General features: G+C 37.4%; 2 protein-coding genes across 2 annotated transcripts in view; both read left to right on the forward strand.

Annotated features, from left to right (window-relative positions):
• Nucleotides 1–18,021, forward strand: part of LOC110380836 (MICOS complex subunit Mic60) — a 105,005-nt gene extending 86,984 nt beyond the window's left edge. The window contains exon 15 of the mRNA XM_064040042.1: nucleotides 17,480–18,021. Within this exon, the coding sequence (XP_063896112.1) occupies nucleotides 17,480–17,525 (46 nt within the window). The 3' untranslated portion in view covers nucleotides 17,526–18,021. The remainder of the gene's footprint in view (nucleotides 1–17,479) is intronic.
• Nucleotides 17,801–18,994, forward strand: LOC126056907 (uncharacterized). Its single transcript, XM_064039966.1, has one exon. It carries the CDS (start codon nucleotides 17,801–17,803, stop codon nucleotides 18,992–18,994), a length of 1,194 nt encoding a protein of 397 aa, XP_063896036.1.
• The last annotated feature ends 209 nt before the right edge of the window (nucleotides 18,995–19,203 follow it).

The following is a 19,203-nucleotide window of genomic DNA, read 5'->3' on the forward strand; positions in this document are numbered from 1 at the left end:
AAATCCTACTAAAAATTAGTTTTACCAATCTACATATAACTATAAAAATGAATGGCACTTCTCATTGTAATTTTATAATCATTTATCACATTTTTGTGACAAAATAGTGGACTTTATAGAAGTGCATGTGTTTGTGACGCTTTCTTAAGGAAATTGTAGAACCAATTTTGGCAAAAATTGGCATGGAGATAGTTGTAGTACGTTGGAGAAGGAGATAAAGTTTCCGGATGGGAAAAGTGGTTCGGGATGCAAAGTCGATTGAAATAGCTATCATACACATATACCTAAATGTACAAATGTGGAAATCTAACATTATCTATTTTAATTAAACTGTCTTAAAAAAAACCCTAGTGTTGCAACGTGAATCACAAACGCGACATAAGGGCGCGACCACAAGCCGGCGACACGAGCCGTCACCGAGCGACCGCAGACCGCAGCAAGCGCGATGTTACGCTAATGTACGCTCGGTATGTGCAATCAACACTATTGTTTCGCAAAACAAGGTGTAGGGAATGTTTCAACAATGGGTATAGTGACGTGCCTTTAAATTGTGACCGGTAGTTTCTGCCTGTGCTAAAAAACGTTTAAAACATTAGGTACTAAATTTCGCCAGCTGATAAAGGAACTTTTACCATCATTCAGATAAAAAGGAGGAGCTTAGTTTAGCCATTTTTGGGTGATATGTAGAATACGCAGAATGGTAGAAAGTGGTCCTCACATAGGGCTTGAATTTAAAAATTCTGAAACCTGCCAGCATCCACCATCTGTCCGTACTTGCAATCCGTTGATGACAATTCCTAACTTAAGAGCGCTATTACAAAATCGAATTGCTCAGTTGTAGGTAAATTAGACGATAGCCGGCAGCACTTGCGCATGTGTGCGTCTAGCGAAATACGCAACGCACACCTGCGGACCGCCACGCGGCACAAACAAACTTGAGACTTTGCCACTTTTTTCCGAAATAATTTATTGTTTTTATAGTTTATGAAATATTATTTGTACCGATGAATTTTATAACCTAGAATAGCTCAATTGAGTTACAATAAACAAGTAATCGTTTACAATTTTTAAATTATTTAATCGACAACCAAACTTTTCACCATGTTTATCAATTATAAGTAATTGATTTATAAAAAAACTAAAATCTATAATTCGTCTTCCATGTATTGTATCTTCATTTTCCTGCAACAATGAAAACTAGGAATGTAGATAGTTTATTAAAACAAATGTGTCACGTATACCTTTTGCGGGTGACAAAAAATACTTACCATATTATTTGTACTGGTATTCAATTGAGTCTGATAGTCTGAATTAAATATGCTTTCATTATCCTGCAAGAATCAAAGAATTACATTATTATGCAACAGCGAAACTAACGACGATGACATTTACGTACATATTTCTTTATAACCAACATCAAAAAAAGAGAAGCCTATCTATAACATTTTCGCATTAGAATATCATGGGCTAATACTTATGTATATTACATTTCAATCAGATCATTATAACTAATAAATAAAATAAAAACTCACTAGTATCAAAACGTGTTAGTTGCGCTATATTTTTCGACCTCCGGCGAGTTCACGCGGCGCAACAGCGAGCGATACGTCCCTCCTCGGTAAGCGCCTGGCGCTGACTAAAGTTGAACGTTTTTTTTTGGTATGGCATCTCGCAGTTCAGCCTAGGAGGCCGTGTACTGCTTAACCGGACTTTTCCCTGTGGATAAAGTTGAACGCAGCGCGTCACAAGATTTATATTGATTTTTGCATTGCAAACAAAAATTATTTTAAAATATTGTTTTACTTTTAAATAGACCAATTTTTTTTTTCAAGCTTTATAACAATACCACCTTATTTATTACATGTTTTTTATTTGAATTTGGATTATACTTTCATAGATAAAAAATATAGTTTCGTACGGAAAATTGTCAGTAACTCTCAGTTTTATAGAATTATTTTTGGTGTATTACTGCATGAATTGTAATAAATTGGTGTAAGCAAGCACAAGTACAAGATATCGTTGTATCTTGAACATTTTTATAAATGGTTAAATTGCTATATCCTCGGAGTACTGAAGCATCAAAAGATCCCCAAAAGCAACATTTTATGAAACATCCTTTGCAGAGACAAAGATTTTACTGATGTACGTGGACAAATTAAAATATTTATTGAAAACAGCCCCAAGATAAATGATCAAACTTTCTTAATCTTATTTTTGTTTTTTTTTTGTGACTATATCCAAAGCATAATGACGCATCAAACCTCGTATAAAACTCGAAAATTTGTGATAGCCCTCTTAAATAGTAAATAGTGCTTTCAACAACTACACATGTTATTTATGACGGTATATAATATTTGCAGCCCTAGATATACGAGGAAAATTCCTGTCTTTTAATAAAATAACGAGAGCCCCAACTTTTCCTACAGCGCTGTACATACGACACGATTAATCGCAAGCGATTTGTATCTAAACGCAACACAAACCAAGGCTTGTGCGAGCTATTTTAAGCTTACGCGTACACTGTACACTAAACAGTCGGTCGACTGTTGTAGTACTAAAATTTTTTTTTCAGAAAAATTGTGAATTTAATCAAAGTTTATAGTCGTTCTGATACCGGGTAAATACCTGATCTTTGTTACGTGAATACTTCCATTCATCTTCATACAGAGTTATGAGATCAAACTAGTTAGTTTGATAGTTATAGCACAGATTATATAATAGTTACTACGTAACAGATAAATCACTCCATACAAAAAAGTCCATACCTACTGTTATAAGCACCTACAAGTTCCCCAACTACCTACAAATTCCTAGCTGCGTTATAAAATGAACCTTAAAAGCTCGAGCGCTTGAGTGTTATTCCAATGCGATAGCGCACAGTTCAGTGACCGCAACCGTGCCGTGGCCGTGCTTAGGGTTGCTGCTTACAATTTATTAATGTTTAAGTAGGAAAACAAAGTTACGCTTATTTTAAGATAGCCTTTTTTTAAACTGAGTTTTTAAATAAATAGTAATATCAAGAATATTTTTCTTTAGTTAACTATTGTATTGCCTACTAAAATGGAGTATGGGTACATATTACTAGTGGGTAAAGGACCAACCTCTCGAGTATGAGGGCGCGGGTTCGATCCCAGGTCAGGCAAGTACCAATGCAACTTTTCTAAGTTTGTATGTACTTTCTAAGTATATCTTAGACACCATTGACTGTGTTTCGGATGGCACGTTAAACTGTAGGTCCCGGCTGTCATTGAACATCCTTGGCAGTCGTTACGGGTAGTCAGAAGCCAGTAAGTCTGACACCAGTCTAACCAAGGGGTATCGGGTTACCCGGGTAACTGGGTTGAGGAGGTCAGATAGGCAGTCGCTTCTTGTAAAGCACTGGTACTCAGCTGCATCCGGTTAGACTGGAAGCCGACCCCAACATGATTGGGAAAAGGCTCGGAGGATGGATGAGGTAAGTACCTACTTAAGTAAAGCTTTCGTCAAAATCAAAGGCGGTTTTCAACTATTTTTCGAGCACAAGTGCCATACCCCATATAGTACAACTCCGTCGAGTGTTGATACATAGGTACCTAAAATTGGTTTCTGCGTAGCGACACGCGTAATGTTCCGAGTCGTCATTAAGTTGGACCAGAACTATACCTACTTACACTCGAGATGTGTTTTGAGCTACAAAACTCACAATACAGTTCATATAACTAAATAGGTATCTAAAGTAAAATAAGTACCTAATGATCTCTGTTGTTAAAATCATAAAGTAGATAAGTATTAATTTATTAAAAAAAATAGAATTACTTGATAAGTTCATAAATATAAAATGTTTCTAAATCTTACAATAGTCGCATATAAACCAACACAACTCAAAATAATCCATCAGTTTGTTAGGAACTTAAAAACTAATAAAAACCAACAGCATAACATGCCACCAAATAAAAATAATAATATTGGAGCGGCGCGGCGCGTGATTCTATTGAAAGCCCTGAGCCGCGTGGGGTTACCGGTAACCCAGCGAGCGGTAGGCATTTATCGCGCGCAAGTACGTCGAGTGACAGAGGCCTGGTTATAGGCCGATAGTTATCGGCCAGCTAAAAGTTTAAAGTGCGTGCGCGTTCTAGCCGATACCATCATGCGACTTATTTTGCAAATTTTTCATACGCCTTGAATAACGATGCGGTTTATAATTTAATTTAGTTGGACAATTAATCAATGTTGCACACGAAATGGATGTGATGGTATGACGATGAAAAGTGCACATTTTCATTATGTGAGCGACAGTACCTATATTTTTTTGGTCTCATCTATTTTTTGAGACCCTTTGTGTACCAAAGCCACATAACTCTTGGAATCATCACGCATCCCCCCAGTTCGATTTTTAGAACCAGTGTTTCAAAAATAATTCCCGTTAGGAAATATACTTAAAAAAAATGAAGTCTACTCTCTTTGTTAAATTAACATTATTAACCCATTACAGCTACATCATGTGTAAAAAAACTCCATTATGTTTGTAACAGGAGCAAATCTTTTCTTTGCTCACCGTTTAATGCGGTTCAGTCTACCATACATTGAAGCACAAAGTACAATAAAGACACTGACGTTGAAAGTTGCAGACACTAAATAAATTAAAGAACAGAAGATATACTCCAGGACAAGATAAATATAAATGGCAATCTACCAGCATATAGCTGGTTTAAAATCAATTTTAATAAATCGTGAAATATCCTTTTGTATATCTACCTATGTGGTCTAGGGGCTTGGCTTGATTCAATAATGAAAAGCTGGTGGTCTAAACTACACTGCGATTTAATATTAAGAGATTTTTTTGGAAAAAAAATCGGCAAATATCGAGATTCCGCAGGTCCAAAAATACCGATCCATACCTTAGCTGACGATGTGTTCACTTCTTCCTACCCTGTTCACAATTTTATTTGGGGTCGGCGTAACATGTCTGCTTAAATTCTTCCCCGTCACTCGTCATACTGTCACTCCCTTCTTACCTATTCATATCATCTTTTAGGCAATCGAACTTATCTTAGGTCTTCCTCTTCTCTCCAAGCTTATTAATATGATGACGAATATTTAATGAAACTTCTGTGTTTACTTACTGTTTAGTACCTACCTACACGGTTACATTGCACTGATCCCTGCACCAGATGAGAGAAACCTTAAGACTGTTGTCTACGTACGTTTAATCATGTGGCCACCGCACAAAAGATTATTATGACTCCTGCACTGTATGTATGTATATTTATTTAAAGAAGAAAGAAATAATGGTATATTAGCTGTTTTCTTTTGATGTTTTATATGCTGTTCAGTCTTACTGTCGGGTGTTTTAATTATGTTTTCCATTTACCTATTTATTAGGGACATTAGTATACGTAGTCTAGAAGACCTTCTGGGACATGCCAAGGCTCTATTTTGTTTGCTAAATTATTAAATGATTGCCGAGATATATTAAAGCCATTTAATAGCAGCGTAAGATTAGTATGTATTAATATTATGACATCTACATAGAATATGATTTCATACCTCTTATACTCTGTGATGATCGAGATACGTGAAAATCGATTGTGATAGTCGTCCTTTTATAAAATCTCTAACTCTTTAGGCCTAAGTTCAACGACACCATAATCGTCAGTTTTTTTTAAAACAACTGTTTATTTTGAAAGGTAAACGGTTATTTTATGAAAACTGCCATTTTATGGTGTAGCTCAAGGCCTTAAGAGACTAAACCTAATGATGCCATTTCACTTATAAATGCTTACGCTTACATAAGCTTTACACATTCCTTTAAATTATTTCGTTTTAACAATGCGTGTTGAACAGCCTTTAAGAAATATCACGCGACATTATCGCTACTAATATTATAAATGCGAAAGTAACTCTGTCTGTCTGTCTGTCACGCTTCCACGTCTAAACCACTGAACTGATTGTAATAAAATTTGGCATAGAGATAGAGTTGACCTTGAGAAAAAACATAGGATAGTTTTTATCCCGGACTTTTGAAGAGTTGTTTTGAAAACGCGATATAACCGAACTCGACGCGGGCGAAGCCGCGGGCGGAAGCTAGTATTTTTATAACAAAGTCTGTGAAACTTACACGGTTTTACACTTAAAAGAGCTATTAAATGTCATGTGTTCCGTGACGTAAAACACAACGGAATATTTTTAAAATTTTTCCTTCCTCAATTTTCGTTGGATATTTTTGAAGGAAAATGCGGTTAGGTACATGAAAGCTCACTCCTATATTCAGAGTGTTGTCAACTCGAATTGGAGTTGGTAAATTTTTGAAGTCATTGAATTGTATTTTTTTTAGAATATGGCATTGTCAAAAATAATTCAGGCGAAAACCGATGAATATGAAAAAGTCGTAAACTTTGTCATTTTTCCGTTGCTAATTACTAGCTATTCCCATTAGAAGGAACTACTTCCCGACTTCCCGTGGTTTCACTCGCGTCCCATCGAAACTACTGCCCATACCGGGATAAAATATAGCCTATGTTACTAGGAAAGAGTGCAGCTTTCCAACAGTGAAAGATTTTTTCAAATCGATTAAGTAGTTTCGGAATCTTTACGGCACAAACAAACAGACAAACAAAAAATGTTTTGCTCTTGAATATATTAAGTATAGATGCCGTTGTATCAATCAGAATTAGGTCTTACAAACATATTACTAGATTTGTATGCCAATCAGTGCACCGTGAGATAGTTAGCTCAGGTATTGAATGGCTAGGCCATCAGGCCATCAGTCCATCAACATAATGGATTTGTGTTTGACGTTTGTAAATGGAAATCTGTCAATACCTTTATGGTAGTCTGAATAGAGCCATTTACTGTATATCAAAGCAAGTTAATAGTAACATGAGATTAGTATGAATTAATACAGCAATTAACATCTATACATATAATAAATCTGTAGGAAAGTAATTTTTGTACATTGAAGAAATTGACAAAAAAAATAGCCAGCATGTTAAAGGATAACTAACAGAACCCATTTCCATCATTTTTGTCATTTTTGTCTGTTTGTCTGTTTATCTGTTTGTTCGTTCGGGATTCACGTAAAATCTACGAATTCAATGCAGACAATGCTTATATACAAAAATTCTACGTAACTTGGGGTATTACTTAGTTTTTGTTTCATCGAAATCGATTCACTCTATCAAAAGATATGATTAATTTTGTGAATTCAAGATGTAAAATATTATGACACGCAATCTGTTTGTCAAAACTGTACATTTGAATGTTGTACTTATATTAGTTGATCGGCCTATTATTAACCTTTACACAGAAAATCACACCTTCATAAGTATCTTCGGAAGAAAAAAAAATATGAAAATTTTGTTTAGCCAAGGTTAAAGTAGCTCCATCTGTGGTAATCTGTCATAAAATTTGTCAAAGGAGCGAGGTGGTAAATGACAATAAATTACCATACATTCTTTATAGAGGATTATTATTTCAACAGATGGAGTTGTGTATTTTCCGTAATTCACCATATTTTAACACGTAGTGTAATTTTTCGATAGACATTTCAATAGTGTTTGTCAGTTTGCCGTGCCACATCAAAATCCAATTATAATTATTACCTTGATGAAAGGAAAATTAATAGTTCTCAGCCAAATTTAAAACGGTGCCATCTAAATTATTTTTTGAACATTATGTCAAAAATGATGACTTTAGTATAACAATTAATTATCATTAAAAGTTACAGATGGAGTTCATATCAGGATTTTTTCATAAACATAGTTTAGCTTATCTTCCACTAATGTGGTGGCCTTAAAACAAATTACTTTGAGTGAGTAGTATTAAGTAGACCTTAATTATTTTTTCTGATGCAAAATATGTAAACTTAATCCTAGAAGAAAGGAGGATCTGTCTCTCGCAAGCGCTGCTAAGCGTGAGGTAGGTAGGTAATGTAGGATTCTGTAGCTTTAAGAACAAGCCCAGATACAAAGTGCAGATAAGAAATGGGAGCTATTCTTTTTGCAAATCCTATCCACCTGTATCCTATCCTAATCCAGCATGCATTGCATTTGTGCATTGCACAAAAACCAATGGTATCCTATTCGAGAAGTCAAAAGAGTCGACCTGAAAACGTCAGCTTCTGCGCTAAGCAAGTGTTCTTAATAGTACCATCAGAATTACATTCATCGTTGAATGAGGTGAATAAATTTTCAGAAACCACAATAACAGTAGGAGCCAAAGCATATGATCGCTTCATAGAGCTCTGATTGGCCCCAGGTGACCAAGTCAGGTCTGATTTGTTTGTTCATCAGATCTTTGAAAGTGTTTCGGTGGATACTTATTGTCGTCCTGTGCGACACAAAATATGGTATATAAAGGTAGAATTCCGAGGATAGCGGCTACGACAGCCGCGCGCGGCTTACGACAGTCGTCGGCCGCGCGCGACAATAGTCAACATATGAAAATGTATGGCACCGCTGCCGAGGCTCGCGACAGTCGCGCGCGGCCGACGAATTTCGTGAGCCGCGCGCGGCCGTATGCATCTCAACATGGTCTAGCGCTTAATAACATCTATAGAATTTTAGTAAAACCAGAATTGAATTGTTTTTTATTTAGTCGGCAAAACTTCCTTTTGTTTTCATTACAATACAAATGCTTTTGAATCAGTATTTGGTAGTATCCTTCATCATTTCTACTTTTTAAAGATAGGGTAGATTGGTAATCTATTTTCATAATACAGCCACAGCAACACGTCATCCTCTTCTTCTTCAAGGATATCAATTAGCACTTCGACTAGAGGAAACGGACGAACAAAATCTACTAATTTCAACACAATGCCGCGCGCGGCTCACGAAATTCGTCGGCCGCGCGCGACTGTCGCGAGCCTCGGCAGCGGTGCCATACATTTTCATATGTTGACTATTGTCGCGCGCGGCCGACGACTGTCGTAAGCCGCGCGCGGCTGCGTCAGCCGCGACCCACGGAATTCTGCCTTTAACGTCCTCCACAAAAGCGAAATTTTCCCGGTGTGCGGTAGTGACGCACAGTATACAACACTTATGTTTCTTTCGATTTGCTGGCTCCACCAAGAAATGACAAATTGCAAGCGTACATTTTGAAAATCTTGGCAAAACTGCAGGTTTCAAGTACGAACACATGAAGTGGACTCTCACAGATACGTACATTTTGCCTATTCGTGAACTAATGCAAACATTTCGGTGGAGTCCCGGCTTAGGCCTCCCCCACATTAGGCGTGCGCGATCCTCGGGCGTGTGAGTAGCGCGGGTGCCGCGCGTGCGTCGCGAGCGCGCTGCGTGAGCGTCGCGTTTTGCCGCCCTGCGGCATTTACCTAAAGCGCGCTCGCGGCACGCACGCGCCGCTCTCCTTGACGTTTAACTGCTAAGGCGTTTAGCGGGCGGCGGGGATAGCGGGCGAAGGGGTAAGAACGCAACTCGAGCGCCGCGTGCTCGCCGCGAGCGCGTCGCTTGCACTCTTCACACATGCCGCAGGGCATCAAAACGCGACGTTCATGCAGCGTGCTCGCGACGCCCGCGCTACTCACACGCCCGAGGATCGCGCACGCCTAATGTGGGGTAAGCCTTACCATAGTGAGTAAGTGCACAGAAAATCCCCGTCATACAAGTGTTTCTCCCCAGTAGTGAAACTATCCAACCCTATGCGCCTGCTGATGATGATGACTCATTTTATCATCCATCCAGCTATTCCCCAACTATGTTGGTGTTGCCTTCCAGTCACCGAATCTGTTTGAGTACCAATATTTTGCTTGGAGCGACTACCTATCTACCTATCTTCAATCCAGTCTCACTACACAAGACGATATCCATGGTGAAACTGACAGCCTTTCTGGCTTCTGATTAGTCGCAGCAGCTGCAGAAAATGTAGAAATGACAGCTTTGTTAGACTCAAAGCATATAGACATACAGCCTTACTTATAAAAATCAACAAATCATCTTCTAAGCATTGTTTTAAGTAATTACTACTTAAAGCCTTAAGTAGTGATTAAATTATTTTGACCTATAAACGTTGCTTAAGCATGTCTTAAGTAATGAACAGATAATGACATAAAAACATACTAATTTCTCAACACTACCGGAATGTTGGTAGCTTAAAAAAATATTTGTCATCAAAACGTTGTGTAATGGCAACAATTGCATCCGTAAAATATAAAATTAAAAAGTTGAGCTGTCAATAAACCGGAAATGAAAAATCAGCTGGTAAGAATCCAGCCATTTTGATAATTAGCGGGTTAAACAAGGGTGTGAGGCTACTTAATTTGACAGCTCATTTAAGACATTGCTAAGAAAATGATTTATTTCAGCCACGTTTATAAGTAAGATTTTTTCTTAAACATCTCTTAAGTATAACTTATTATTTTATAAGTAAGGCTGATATAGATTATAACTGTTTCCTGTGAAAATTACTTACGCACCATACGTAATAATTTTCCAAATTGGCTGACTAGATCCAGAGATATTCACAACGTCACAAACTTTACTTCTTTTGTTTAGATAAATGGTCACATCCACAACACAACCTTGATCAATGAATCTATGCGACTGCTAAGTGCTAATCCTAATTATACTGTCACGTGAAAGAATGCACCTACGGGATAAGTAGTATTTTGACGAATCTATATTGCCCACGCAGACGAAGTTGCGGGCAACAGCTAGTTTAGAATATGATTTCACGCCTATTTTCACCGAAGACTAGTTAAAAGGTAAAACCATCACACACAGGGGCATAGATTAGATATATTCTCTTGTAAGCAGTTGTGAAGGAACCTACCAACTGTAGGTAGTTTCATAACTGTTTAGAAGAGAATATATCTAAGTGATAAGGGTAAATATTTGTATGAGATTCTGCAAATGATATTAGTTTTTTTTTAATAATTATTTTATGGTATCTAAAAAGTCGAAAGTATTATATCTACATGGCGTTTATATTTGAACCCCTTCTTAAGTCGCTTAAAGTATTTTTCTAGAACTTTTTATAACTTACGGATGTTACTTGCTTTTTACAAATGTAAAGTCAGGGTTATGTACCTTTGCACATCTGTAATTGCTTAAATATTTTTTACCCAAATAAATAATGGAAATATTTTCCATATATGTATGAAGCAATAATATAATTACTTTTATTATACATCAAAATGTTGCATGAATTGCGTAAATAAATATTACCTCTATATTCACCCTGTTTGCGGATGTTTCCCTTTGAATCAAAGAATATTTATGTGTATTTATTTTATTTATCGAATAAACATTGTTTTTTATGTAAAATTTCAGCAAAATGAAAGTGGTATACAAATTATTGGTATACCTACTCGCAAATTTTGTTACTGCTCTATTTTTCCCGACTGCCATGCCAAGAGTGATTATGTTTTTTGAATAAGTCCAGTTGAACACATGCTTGCTTTTAAGTATGTTACGTTATGTCTTTAAGTAATCCTGCTTATTTGAAAGAACGTTAACGAACCTGAAAGAACTAAAATTATACGTTTAGAAAATACTATATTTACCTACATTACATACATAATAAAAATTGACAGTGCAGATTTAGGTACCTATCTACCTGTCTGACCGGCTTTCACGCCAAAACTAATTTAAATGAACTAAGACATACAAAGGTCAACGACAGTCAAGATCATGAAAAAATACATAACTTACTTTTATCCGAGTGCATGAAGTTGTTCTCACGGGAAACCAATCGATACTTTAAGTCACTTCTTCAAGCGTACCTACTACAAATCGTTCCGAAAATGTTCTCAAAAACCACATTTCACAGTTTCAAATGTTCTTGCGAAGTAAATGAACCATCTAACGGGATCCAATATCGAACACTTGCGTTCAAGTTGAAAAACTTCGCGAAGTCGGGACGTTAACGCGAAAATTGTTTCACCAATCAAAAGCAGATTACAAAGTTGTCGTAAGGAATGACTTGGCTGTTTGTTCGTGGAAATGAATTTGTGTTGAAACGAAGTCATTATTTGTGTCATAAGAGTTTATGTCACCTGTTTAGGTTGGTAATGAAATTACTGTGTCTTGGCTAGACTTGTAAGCAGATTTTGGGAATGAAGATGTGTTCTGAATTTTGTGTGGAGAATCTCAGTTGGTGGAATTATTTTGATGAGTTTTGTAATGTTCCAGAAAGATGTACGTAGAATCGCGATAATTTTATAGACATGATTTTTTTAGATAAGCAGATAAATGTATGTGAGTATGTATTTTTTTTCTTTGAGGTCGGCGCAGCATGTTGTCGTTTTCCATACTTTTCTACCGTACGTCGAAGACGTAGGCATCGTTCAGACCAAACGTATTGTCGGCCGCTGACTGTGAGCGCGCGTTACGCAGTTTATCGCTTTTCCATACATATTGAAATTGTCGTTCACACCGAACCGACTATACGCTGTTACGTCGTCTGTTGTAGCTGACTCTCAGTGGCCGATTATTTTACTACGCGACTATGCACGGCGGACGCGGATTGGCTACGCGGACGCAGTTGCCGAATAGCGCCGCTCCGCCGCGTACGCACCGCCGCGCCTCGGTACAGCACGTCGATAATTAGTGTCCCTTTTATATAAACTTAAACGTATTAAAGATAGTAACTCATCGAATGTTTTACTGTCATACGAAAATATTTCTTGAACTTATTTGGATAAAGTCTATATTCGAAATATAAAGTATGAAATTGACCAAGAAAACATCTCTTCAAATTTAAGGGATGTACCCTCTTCTTTTTATTATTTTCGTCTTCCTCTAGCTAGAGCTTCGCAAATGGCAACTATCTGAATGCGCATCATTTAATTGAAATATCAGTAAAACGTCTGATTTGAAAAAATAAATTACGTTAGTTTTATCGTTTATAAAATACTACGAGCAACTTCAAATACTGAGCCCTTTTATGTGTAGAATAGTCAGCCGCTCAGCGTACGCATCTAGTGTGAACCTACAAGAGCCTATTCTTTTGTTCACACATGTAGCGTATCGTACGCTATAGCCTATTGTCGGCTTGGTGAGTACGCGTTCTGCAGATTGAGTCGACGTTCACACTGGGGCAGACAGTGAGTATACTCACAGTCAGCGGCGGACAATACGTTTGGTGTGAACAATCCCGTAGTGCCACGCAACATTTCAGCTTCTCATTTTTAAAACTATAAGTAACTACACCATTCCATATTCAAAAGTAGGTATATAAATTGCTAATACAAGTTAGAATATATTCTTTTGAGAATGCGTAGGTTTTTAAAAGATGCCGACAAACCGCGGATAGCAAACTTAATTATAGGGCACGTAGGTCTTTAAAAAATGCGAGCAAACGCGGAAAAGCAAACTTAATTAAAAATCGATACTCGTAATTAATAACACATAAGTTGTAATAAAGATATTATATTGATAGCTTGAGCGTGACTGGTTTACTTATTGTTTGGCGCACACATTACGTCTAACCGCCGCGGACACCTTGATTAATGGACGAATCACACGTTCTATGTAACTTGTGGTTAGGGCGTGGTGATTGTGATAGCGGGAAGTTAAACTTTGGTACAGACATTCAGACAGACAGACGATAAACATTGGCCTATACATTTCCATACTGTGGCTTAAATCTGAAAGAAAATAATGGTAATATTTACATAAATTTTATATATACGTACACTTACTATCTAACTTATTATGTCCACTTACTATAAATTAATAATGATATTTAAAAAAATGCATCACAAAACTCCTCCTCCAAAATAATGGTTAGAACATATTTATAGGGCTCCAGAAGGGACTTGTGTGAGTTTTAGTCAGTAAGAGTTGAACAGCCCCTTCCTCAATCCTTTTAGTTCATCTCTCTCTTTCTAGGTGCAGAGGCACACGCAGTGACATTTGATGATTTATTCCTTTTCCACCTTGATAAAAATAAGCACACTCACTCGATAATAAGAAAAATACTGAAGAAATATAATTACTATGGAGTTGGTAGCTCGCTCACACTCAGACGGTACCCCTACAACGATTTATAACGCGTTTCTGACTGTTCATTTGCAAAATTCGCGTGTTTTAAATGCGGTGCCAGCCTATTATATGAGGCTTAGCTCGATGGAATAATGAGAAATTGGCACTGTCTTACATAAGTACTTTAGGAACTAAGAAATTTATTTTTGGGCATAAATTGGTCTTGAATTTTATGAATTTCCCGTCTTGTTGGATTAGACTAAAAAAGGAAACTTACTTTTATGGAATTATTAAGTTTTTTTTTAATACTTAGTAAACTAATTTAATTTACGTTTTCTTGCTAGCTGGGCTTTGTATAATGTTATGTAAGTAAGAATAGTATCTGCGTAGCTAATGTACAGTAGATATTTCGACACAAACAAAGCAATTTAATACCAATTCTGATATGAATTACCTACGTAAGTGATAATAAAATAGTTGAAAAATGCTATTATCATTTTGACATTCAATTAAGTGATAAATTATCATTACTTTAAGTGATTATTTCTATTGAAGTTATAATGTATGTGAGAGATCTTTTGAAAAATATTAAAGACTGAAAAATGCAGTGTAACCACAAAATCATAAGATTATAAAATTAATCTTAATGAAAGTGATTAAGATTTTTTCATTATATTGAATTTCATACTTATATTAAAATCTGGATTTAAAAGAGTACATACTGGGATGATTGAAAAGTGCTGCGACAAAATAATTGTAGTGATTGAAAAGATTAATTTTCAAAACGAGTTTTTAAATGTCCATGGCAATCCGTCCTAGAAGCCTTAATCCGAAATACGAAATTATTTTTTCTGCATGAGTGCAATCGATCAGATTTTAAGGTATAAAATATCTTTTATTATGGCGAGACTGTGTGCTACGTAGTAGGTAATTCATCTAACTTATACTACAAAACTAGCCATTTTGCCGCGGTTTGACCAGCGTCTCGTGGGCATTACTGTTTTTCTGTTTTACTCGGAAAGAATGTAGCTTTCCAAAAGTGAAAGAATTTTTAAAATCGGTTCTTTTAAATCAATAACAAACAAACAAAAATATAACGCTTGGTTTTCTATAATATTAATTAGTATAGATAAAACAGTTTTTTTTAATATCTACATTAATGTGTAATTATTCAAAAACAGTCACGTTCATCATTAAAAAAAATATCTAAAAATGTGCTCGAGGTGTCTTAAGCAAAACTCATTTTTCTTATCACCTTTTTGCGTCAAATTCCATTAATATTGATTCAACGAGCATTCTCTTGCGTAGTGGGGAGGGGAGGGGAAGGTACTCAAAAATGTGATAAGAATGAATAGATGGAATAGATGCGGCATTTTAATGAGTGAAACAATTTTTATCAGTTAGGTTTTATGATGGGTAAAAATAACGAATATTGAGTGCTACTTTTGGATGAATTTTGGCATAAGTAGGTACCATATCTAGCAAGTAAATCTATACATTATTTTTCATTGAGCTCGTTTGTCAGTATTGAATGTAAAATTCGTAAAAGTAAAGACTTCTAAAGAAACCTAAAATTTTAAAAAAGTCGAAGTTACTTATTAACACCAAGAAAACTTGTATTCATAAGGAAATATCGCATCCAAATCGGGTCTCATTTAAGAGCTTACACACAGAAAAATCACACAATGCTTCTTTTTTGCGTCAGACGTTAAAATAAATTGTGACCAAATGAAAGTAAATAATTAATTGTCTTTCTATAAAAAAATATCAAGTTAACAATAGGCAATGCACTAGCAGATAAAACAATTTATCATGTACTCGTATAATGTAGCTTCAACACTTTTTCAGTCGTGCGTAAAAGTTAGACACATTTTCTTTATGAACGTGGAATACTAAACAGACGTCTGGTCAGTATCTAATATCATATTACATCGTACGTGTCTGTAATGGTTAAATATGATAGATGCCTGTCTGAAGCTCTTTTACGATAAATTGACTGGTAAGAATCGAATTTTCTTTTATTGAACGTTATATTACTTAGCCATGAAATAAAATGCTAGGCGTTCCTCGCAGTTTCAATGGCGTCTCTCTCGAGGGAACCTGTTACCGCACCCGGATAAAAAATAGTCAGGCTCTAGCTAGACGATTTGTGTACCAAATATTTGATTTGTTTCAATTTTTTTGGAGTGAAAGCGCAATAGATAAATAGACTGAGGGAATTATTTTCTAATTTACAATGTTAAGTAAGGATAATTTTAGGTCAGATGATAGTGAGAGAAATAATATGGAATCTATTACACGCCAATTAATACTTCAAGTATAACATAATACTATAGCTCTGCTGGAAGACATTTCTATAGAAATAAGTTGTACTATTTTATTTTATTACTTCTTCTGTTATCTTTGTTTACTGTGTAGGAACATAAAAGGTTAAATAAATAATATACTATTGGTTACCACATAACATACGTGCACAAAACATTAGAATAATTCACATAACACTTCTCAAATCCGGATCCTTACCTGATTAAACCACCAGAAATCCAAAGAGGTAATCTCATTTCTGACGGATCCGACAAATCCTGACTCAGAAAGTATGTGTCTGATGAAAATTAAATTATTATATAACGGCGAAATTATTACGAAGCGAGAACAGATTTTAAATTCATTTGTTTAGTTTGTAAACCGATTTCAAAAAAAGTTGATTCTTAGTTAGGTCTTTGCATGTATGTATGTATGTATGTATGTTTGAGTGCGATTTTCTCACGTTTGTCTGAACCGTTTTTATGTGGTTTTCAGCATATTATTTATTAGACCTACTTATGAGGAGGTTACAATCTCATTTGTTTCTCGTTGTTTTATTAACCGTCTTCGATCAAAGGAGGTTTTCAGATAGACCTATGTGTATGCATGTAGGTTTCTGCTCGATTATCTCACATTTGTCTGTGCCGATTTTTATGTGGTTTTTAGCATAGTAGGTATTCGTAAGACTTATGAGGACGTTATAATCCCATTTCTGTCGGATCCGTCCAAATCCTGACTCCACTGAAAGTATATGTCTGAAAATTAAATTATCCGTCGGCGAAATTATTACGAGGCGAGGACAATACAGGGTGTATGAATTTAAATTAGAAGCTTACTGTCTGTGGCTTGAATGTACTGGCGTTTTGTACTAGCACAATAGCGTTAATTTTGATAGGGTTAGTCAATTAGAAATTTAAAGTTCGTGGTTTTTATTAAACGACTTCAAAAAAGGACTGTTCTTAGTTAGACGTGAGTGTATATAAGTATGTTTCTCGAGTTTGTCTGAACCGATTTTGGTGTGGTTTACACGACATAGTATTTATGGATTTCTGACACTTACTAATTGAATGAAATAGATCTATAATAATCATCAAAATGTAAAATCATCGAAACGCAACGTCAACGTCACTGTCACATTTTTTTCTCTCCAAATCTTTTCAATAAAAATTAATAATTTACATATATATTTTATACATAATGTATTGAAATACCCAAAAAAAAAAGCAAAATAGTAAGACGACAAAAATGAAATACGAGAAAGACGACAAGCAACACTATGTGAGAGAAAACAAATCATGTTGACGAGAGCGGCCCGCCTACGCGCACGAGTACCACCTCCGGGATCGTCGCTCAGCTCCGCCTCGCCGCCGCCGGACCCCGGACCACCAGTGATACCGGCGGCTGCAGCTGCGTCGAGCTCGAGCGACGAGTACTTCTCTCCGCCGACGTCGCCACCACCTGTACGTCGGCAGGGGAGACGCCGGCCACCGACGGGCTTGGGATCGGGGGACCATCAGGTCCCTAGCAGGGTCCCCGCTACCGGTGGTTGTGTGCAGCGCATGAGATGGACTCAGAAAATGAATGAGAACGTCATGCGCGCATACTACGGGTCCACAGAGGGAGGAACTAACCTCACTGCGTACCGTGATAGGATGCTGTCTCTGTTCCAGGTGCTTGAGCCAGCCGTCAACGTATCGACCCAACGACTGTCGGATCAGGTGCGGGTTATCCAGCGCAATCACAGACTGGACGACGCCGCACTTGATCGGCTGCGCTTAGAGATGCTGAGCAGCCCTATGGTCACCACCTCGTCACATTCCGCGGTGCCACCGCCACCTTCAGGCGGAGTCACGCCGCGGTCCAATCTCGTTGATGGGGATGAGGACAATAGGGCTGTAACGGTAAGTACTCAGTGCAACGAACGTGTGAGGAGTGCTCTGGAGGATGCGATTCAGGAGTTTAGGTACTCACCCGTCGAAAACCGACCGCGACTACCTCGCTTGCCTATGCACAGACAGAATAGGGCGTTGGTGTGTGCTCTGGATTCGCTGTTGGAAAAATATTTTGAAAACAGCGAAGACCTCCTTGATACACACTCAATTATGTATTGCGCGGCTGTTGCTGCATGTCGTGTAGCTAATGTCAAATTCCCTGACAGTAACAGAGCTACACGACCAAAATCAGCGGTACCAGCTTGGCAGTGCAGGATTGAGCGTCGTATCGAGGGGGCCAGAGTACTCATCGGCAAACTATATTGCTTCAGGGAGGGTAATACCCGACCACGGGTGATGCGCTTTGTGAGACGTGCATTCATGGGGACTGGACTCAGTCCTCATGAATATATGCCGCGTATCGCGGAGCGCATCGACTTCCTGAAGCAAAAAGTCTGTGCATGGGCTAGCCGTATTCGAAGGTATAAACGACGGGTAGAACGTTACACCCAGAATCGTATGTTCCAGAGTGATCAAAGATGGGTATATAGAACTTGGGAGCGACCTGAGCAATACGTGATGGACGGGAGCCGGCCGGATGATGGTGCCACAAACATGTTTTGGCGCAACCTCTGGTCGACGCCCGTATTTCACGAGGAGGGTGACTGGACACGTGATGTTGAACGGGAGTGTGAACAAATACCAGAAATGGAGGAGGTCAATATTACCTCCTCCGACATAGCCTGTGCAGTTCGTCCGATGCAAAACTGGAAATCACCAGGACCGGATGGACTGCACAATTTCTGGTTAAAGTGGCTGCAAAGTTCACACCCTGTTTAGCATCACAGTTTCAGTCATCCTTAGAAGCCGGGTCGCTCCCACAGTTTCTAACAACAGGAGTTACCCATCTGCTCCATAAATCAGGCAGTACCGCGGAACCTAAAAATTATAGACCGATCACTTGTTTACCGACGGTCTATAAACTTCTTACATCTATTTTGAGATTAAAAATAAACCAACATATTGAAAAATATTCAATTATGTCAGTT

The sequence above is a fragment of the Helicoverpa armigera genome, chromosome 21 (genome assembly GCF_030705265.1).
Source record: "Helicoverpa armigera isolate CAAS_96S chromosome 21, ASM3070526v1, whole genome shotgun sequence".
Lineage (NCBI taxonomy): Eukaryota > Metazoa > Arthropoda > Insecta > Lepidoptera > Noctuidae > Helicoverpa > Helicoverpa armigera.

Excerpts from the sequence above, each read along its gene's own strand:
- LOC126056907 (XM_064039966.1), top strand. The coding sequence starts at position 17,801 with ATGAATGAGAACGTCATGCGCGCATACTACGGGTCCACAGAGGGAGGA.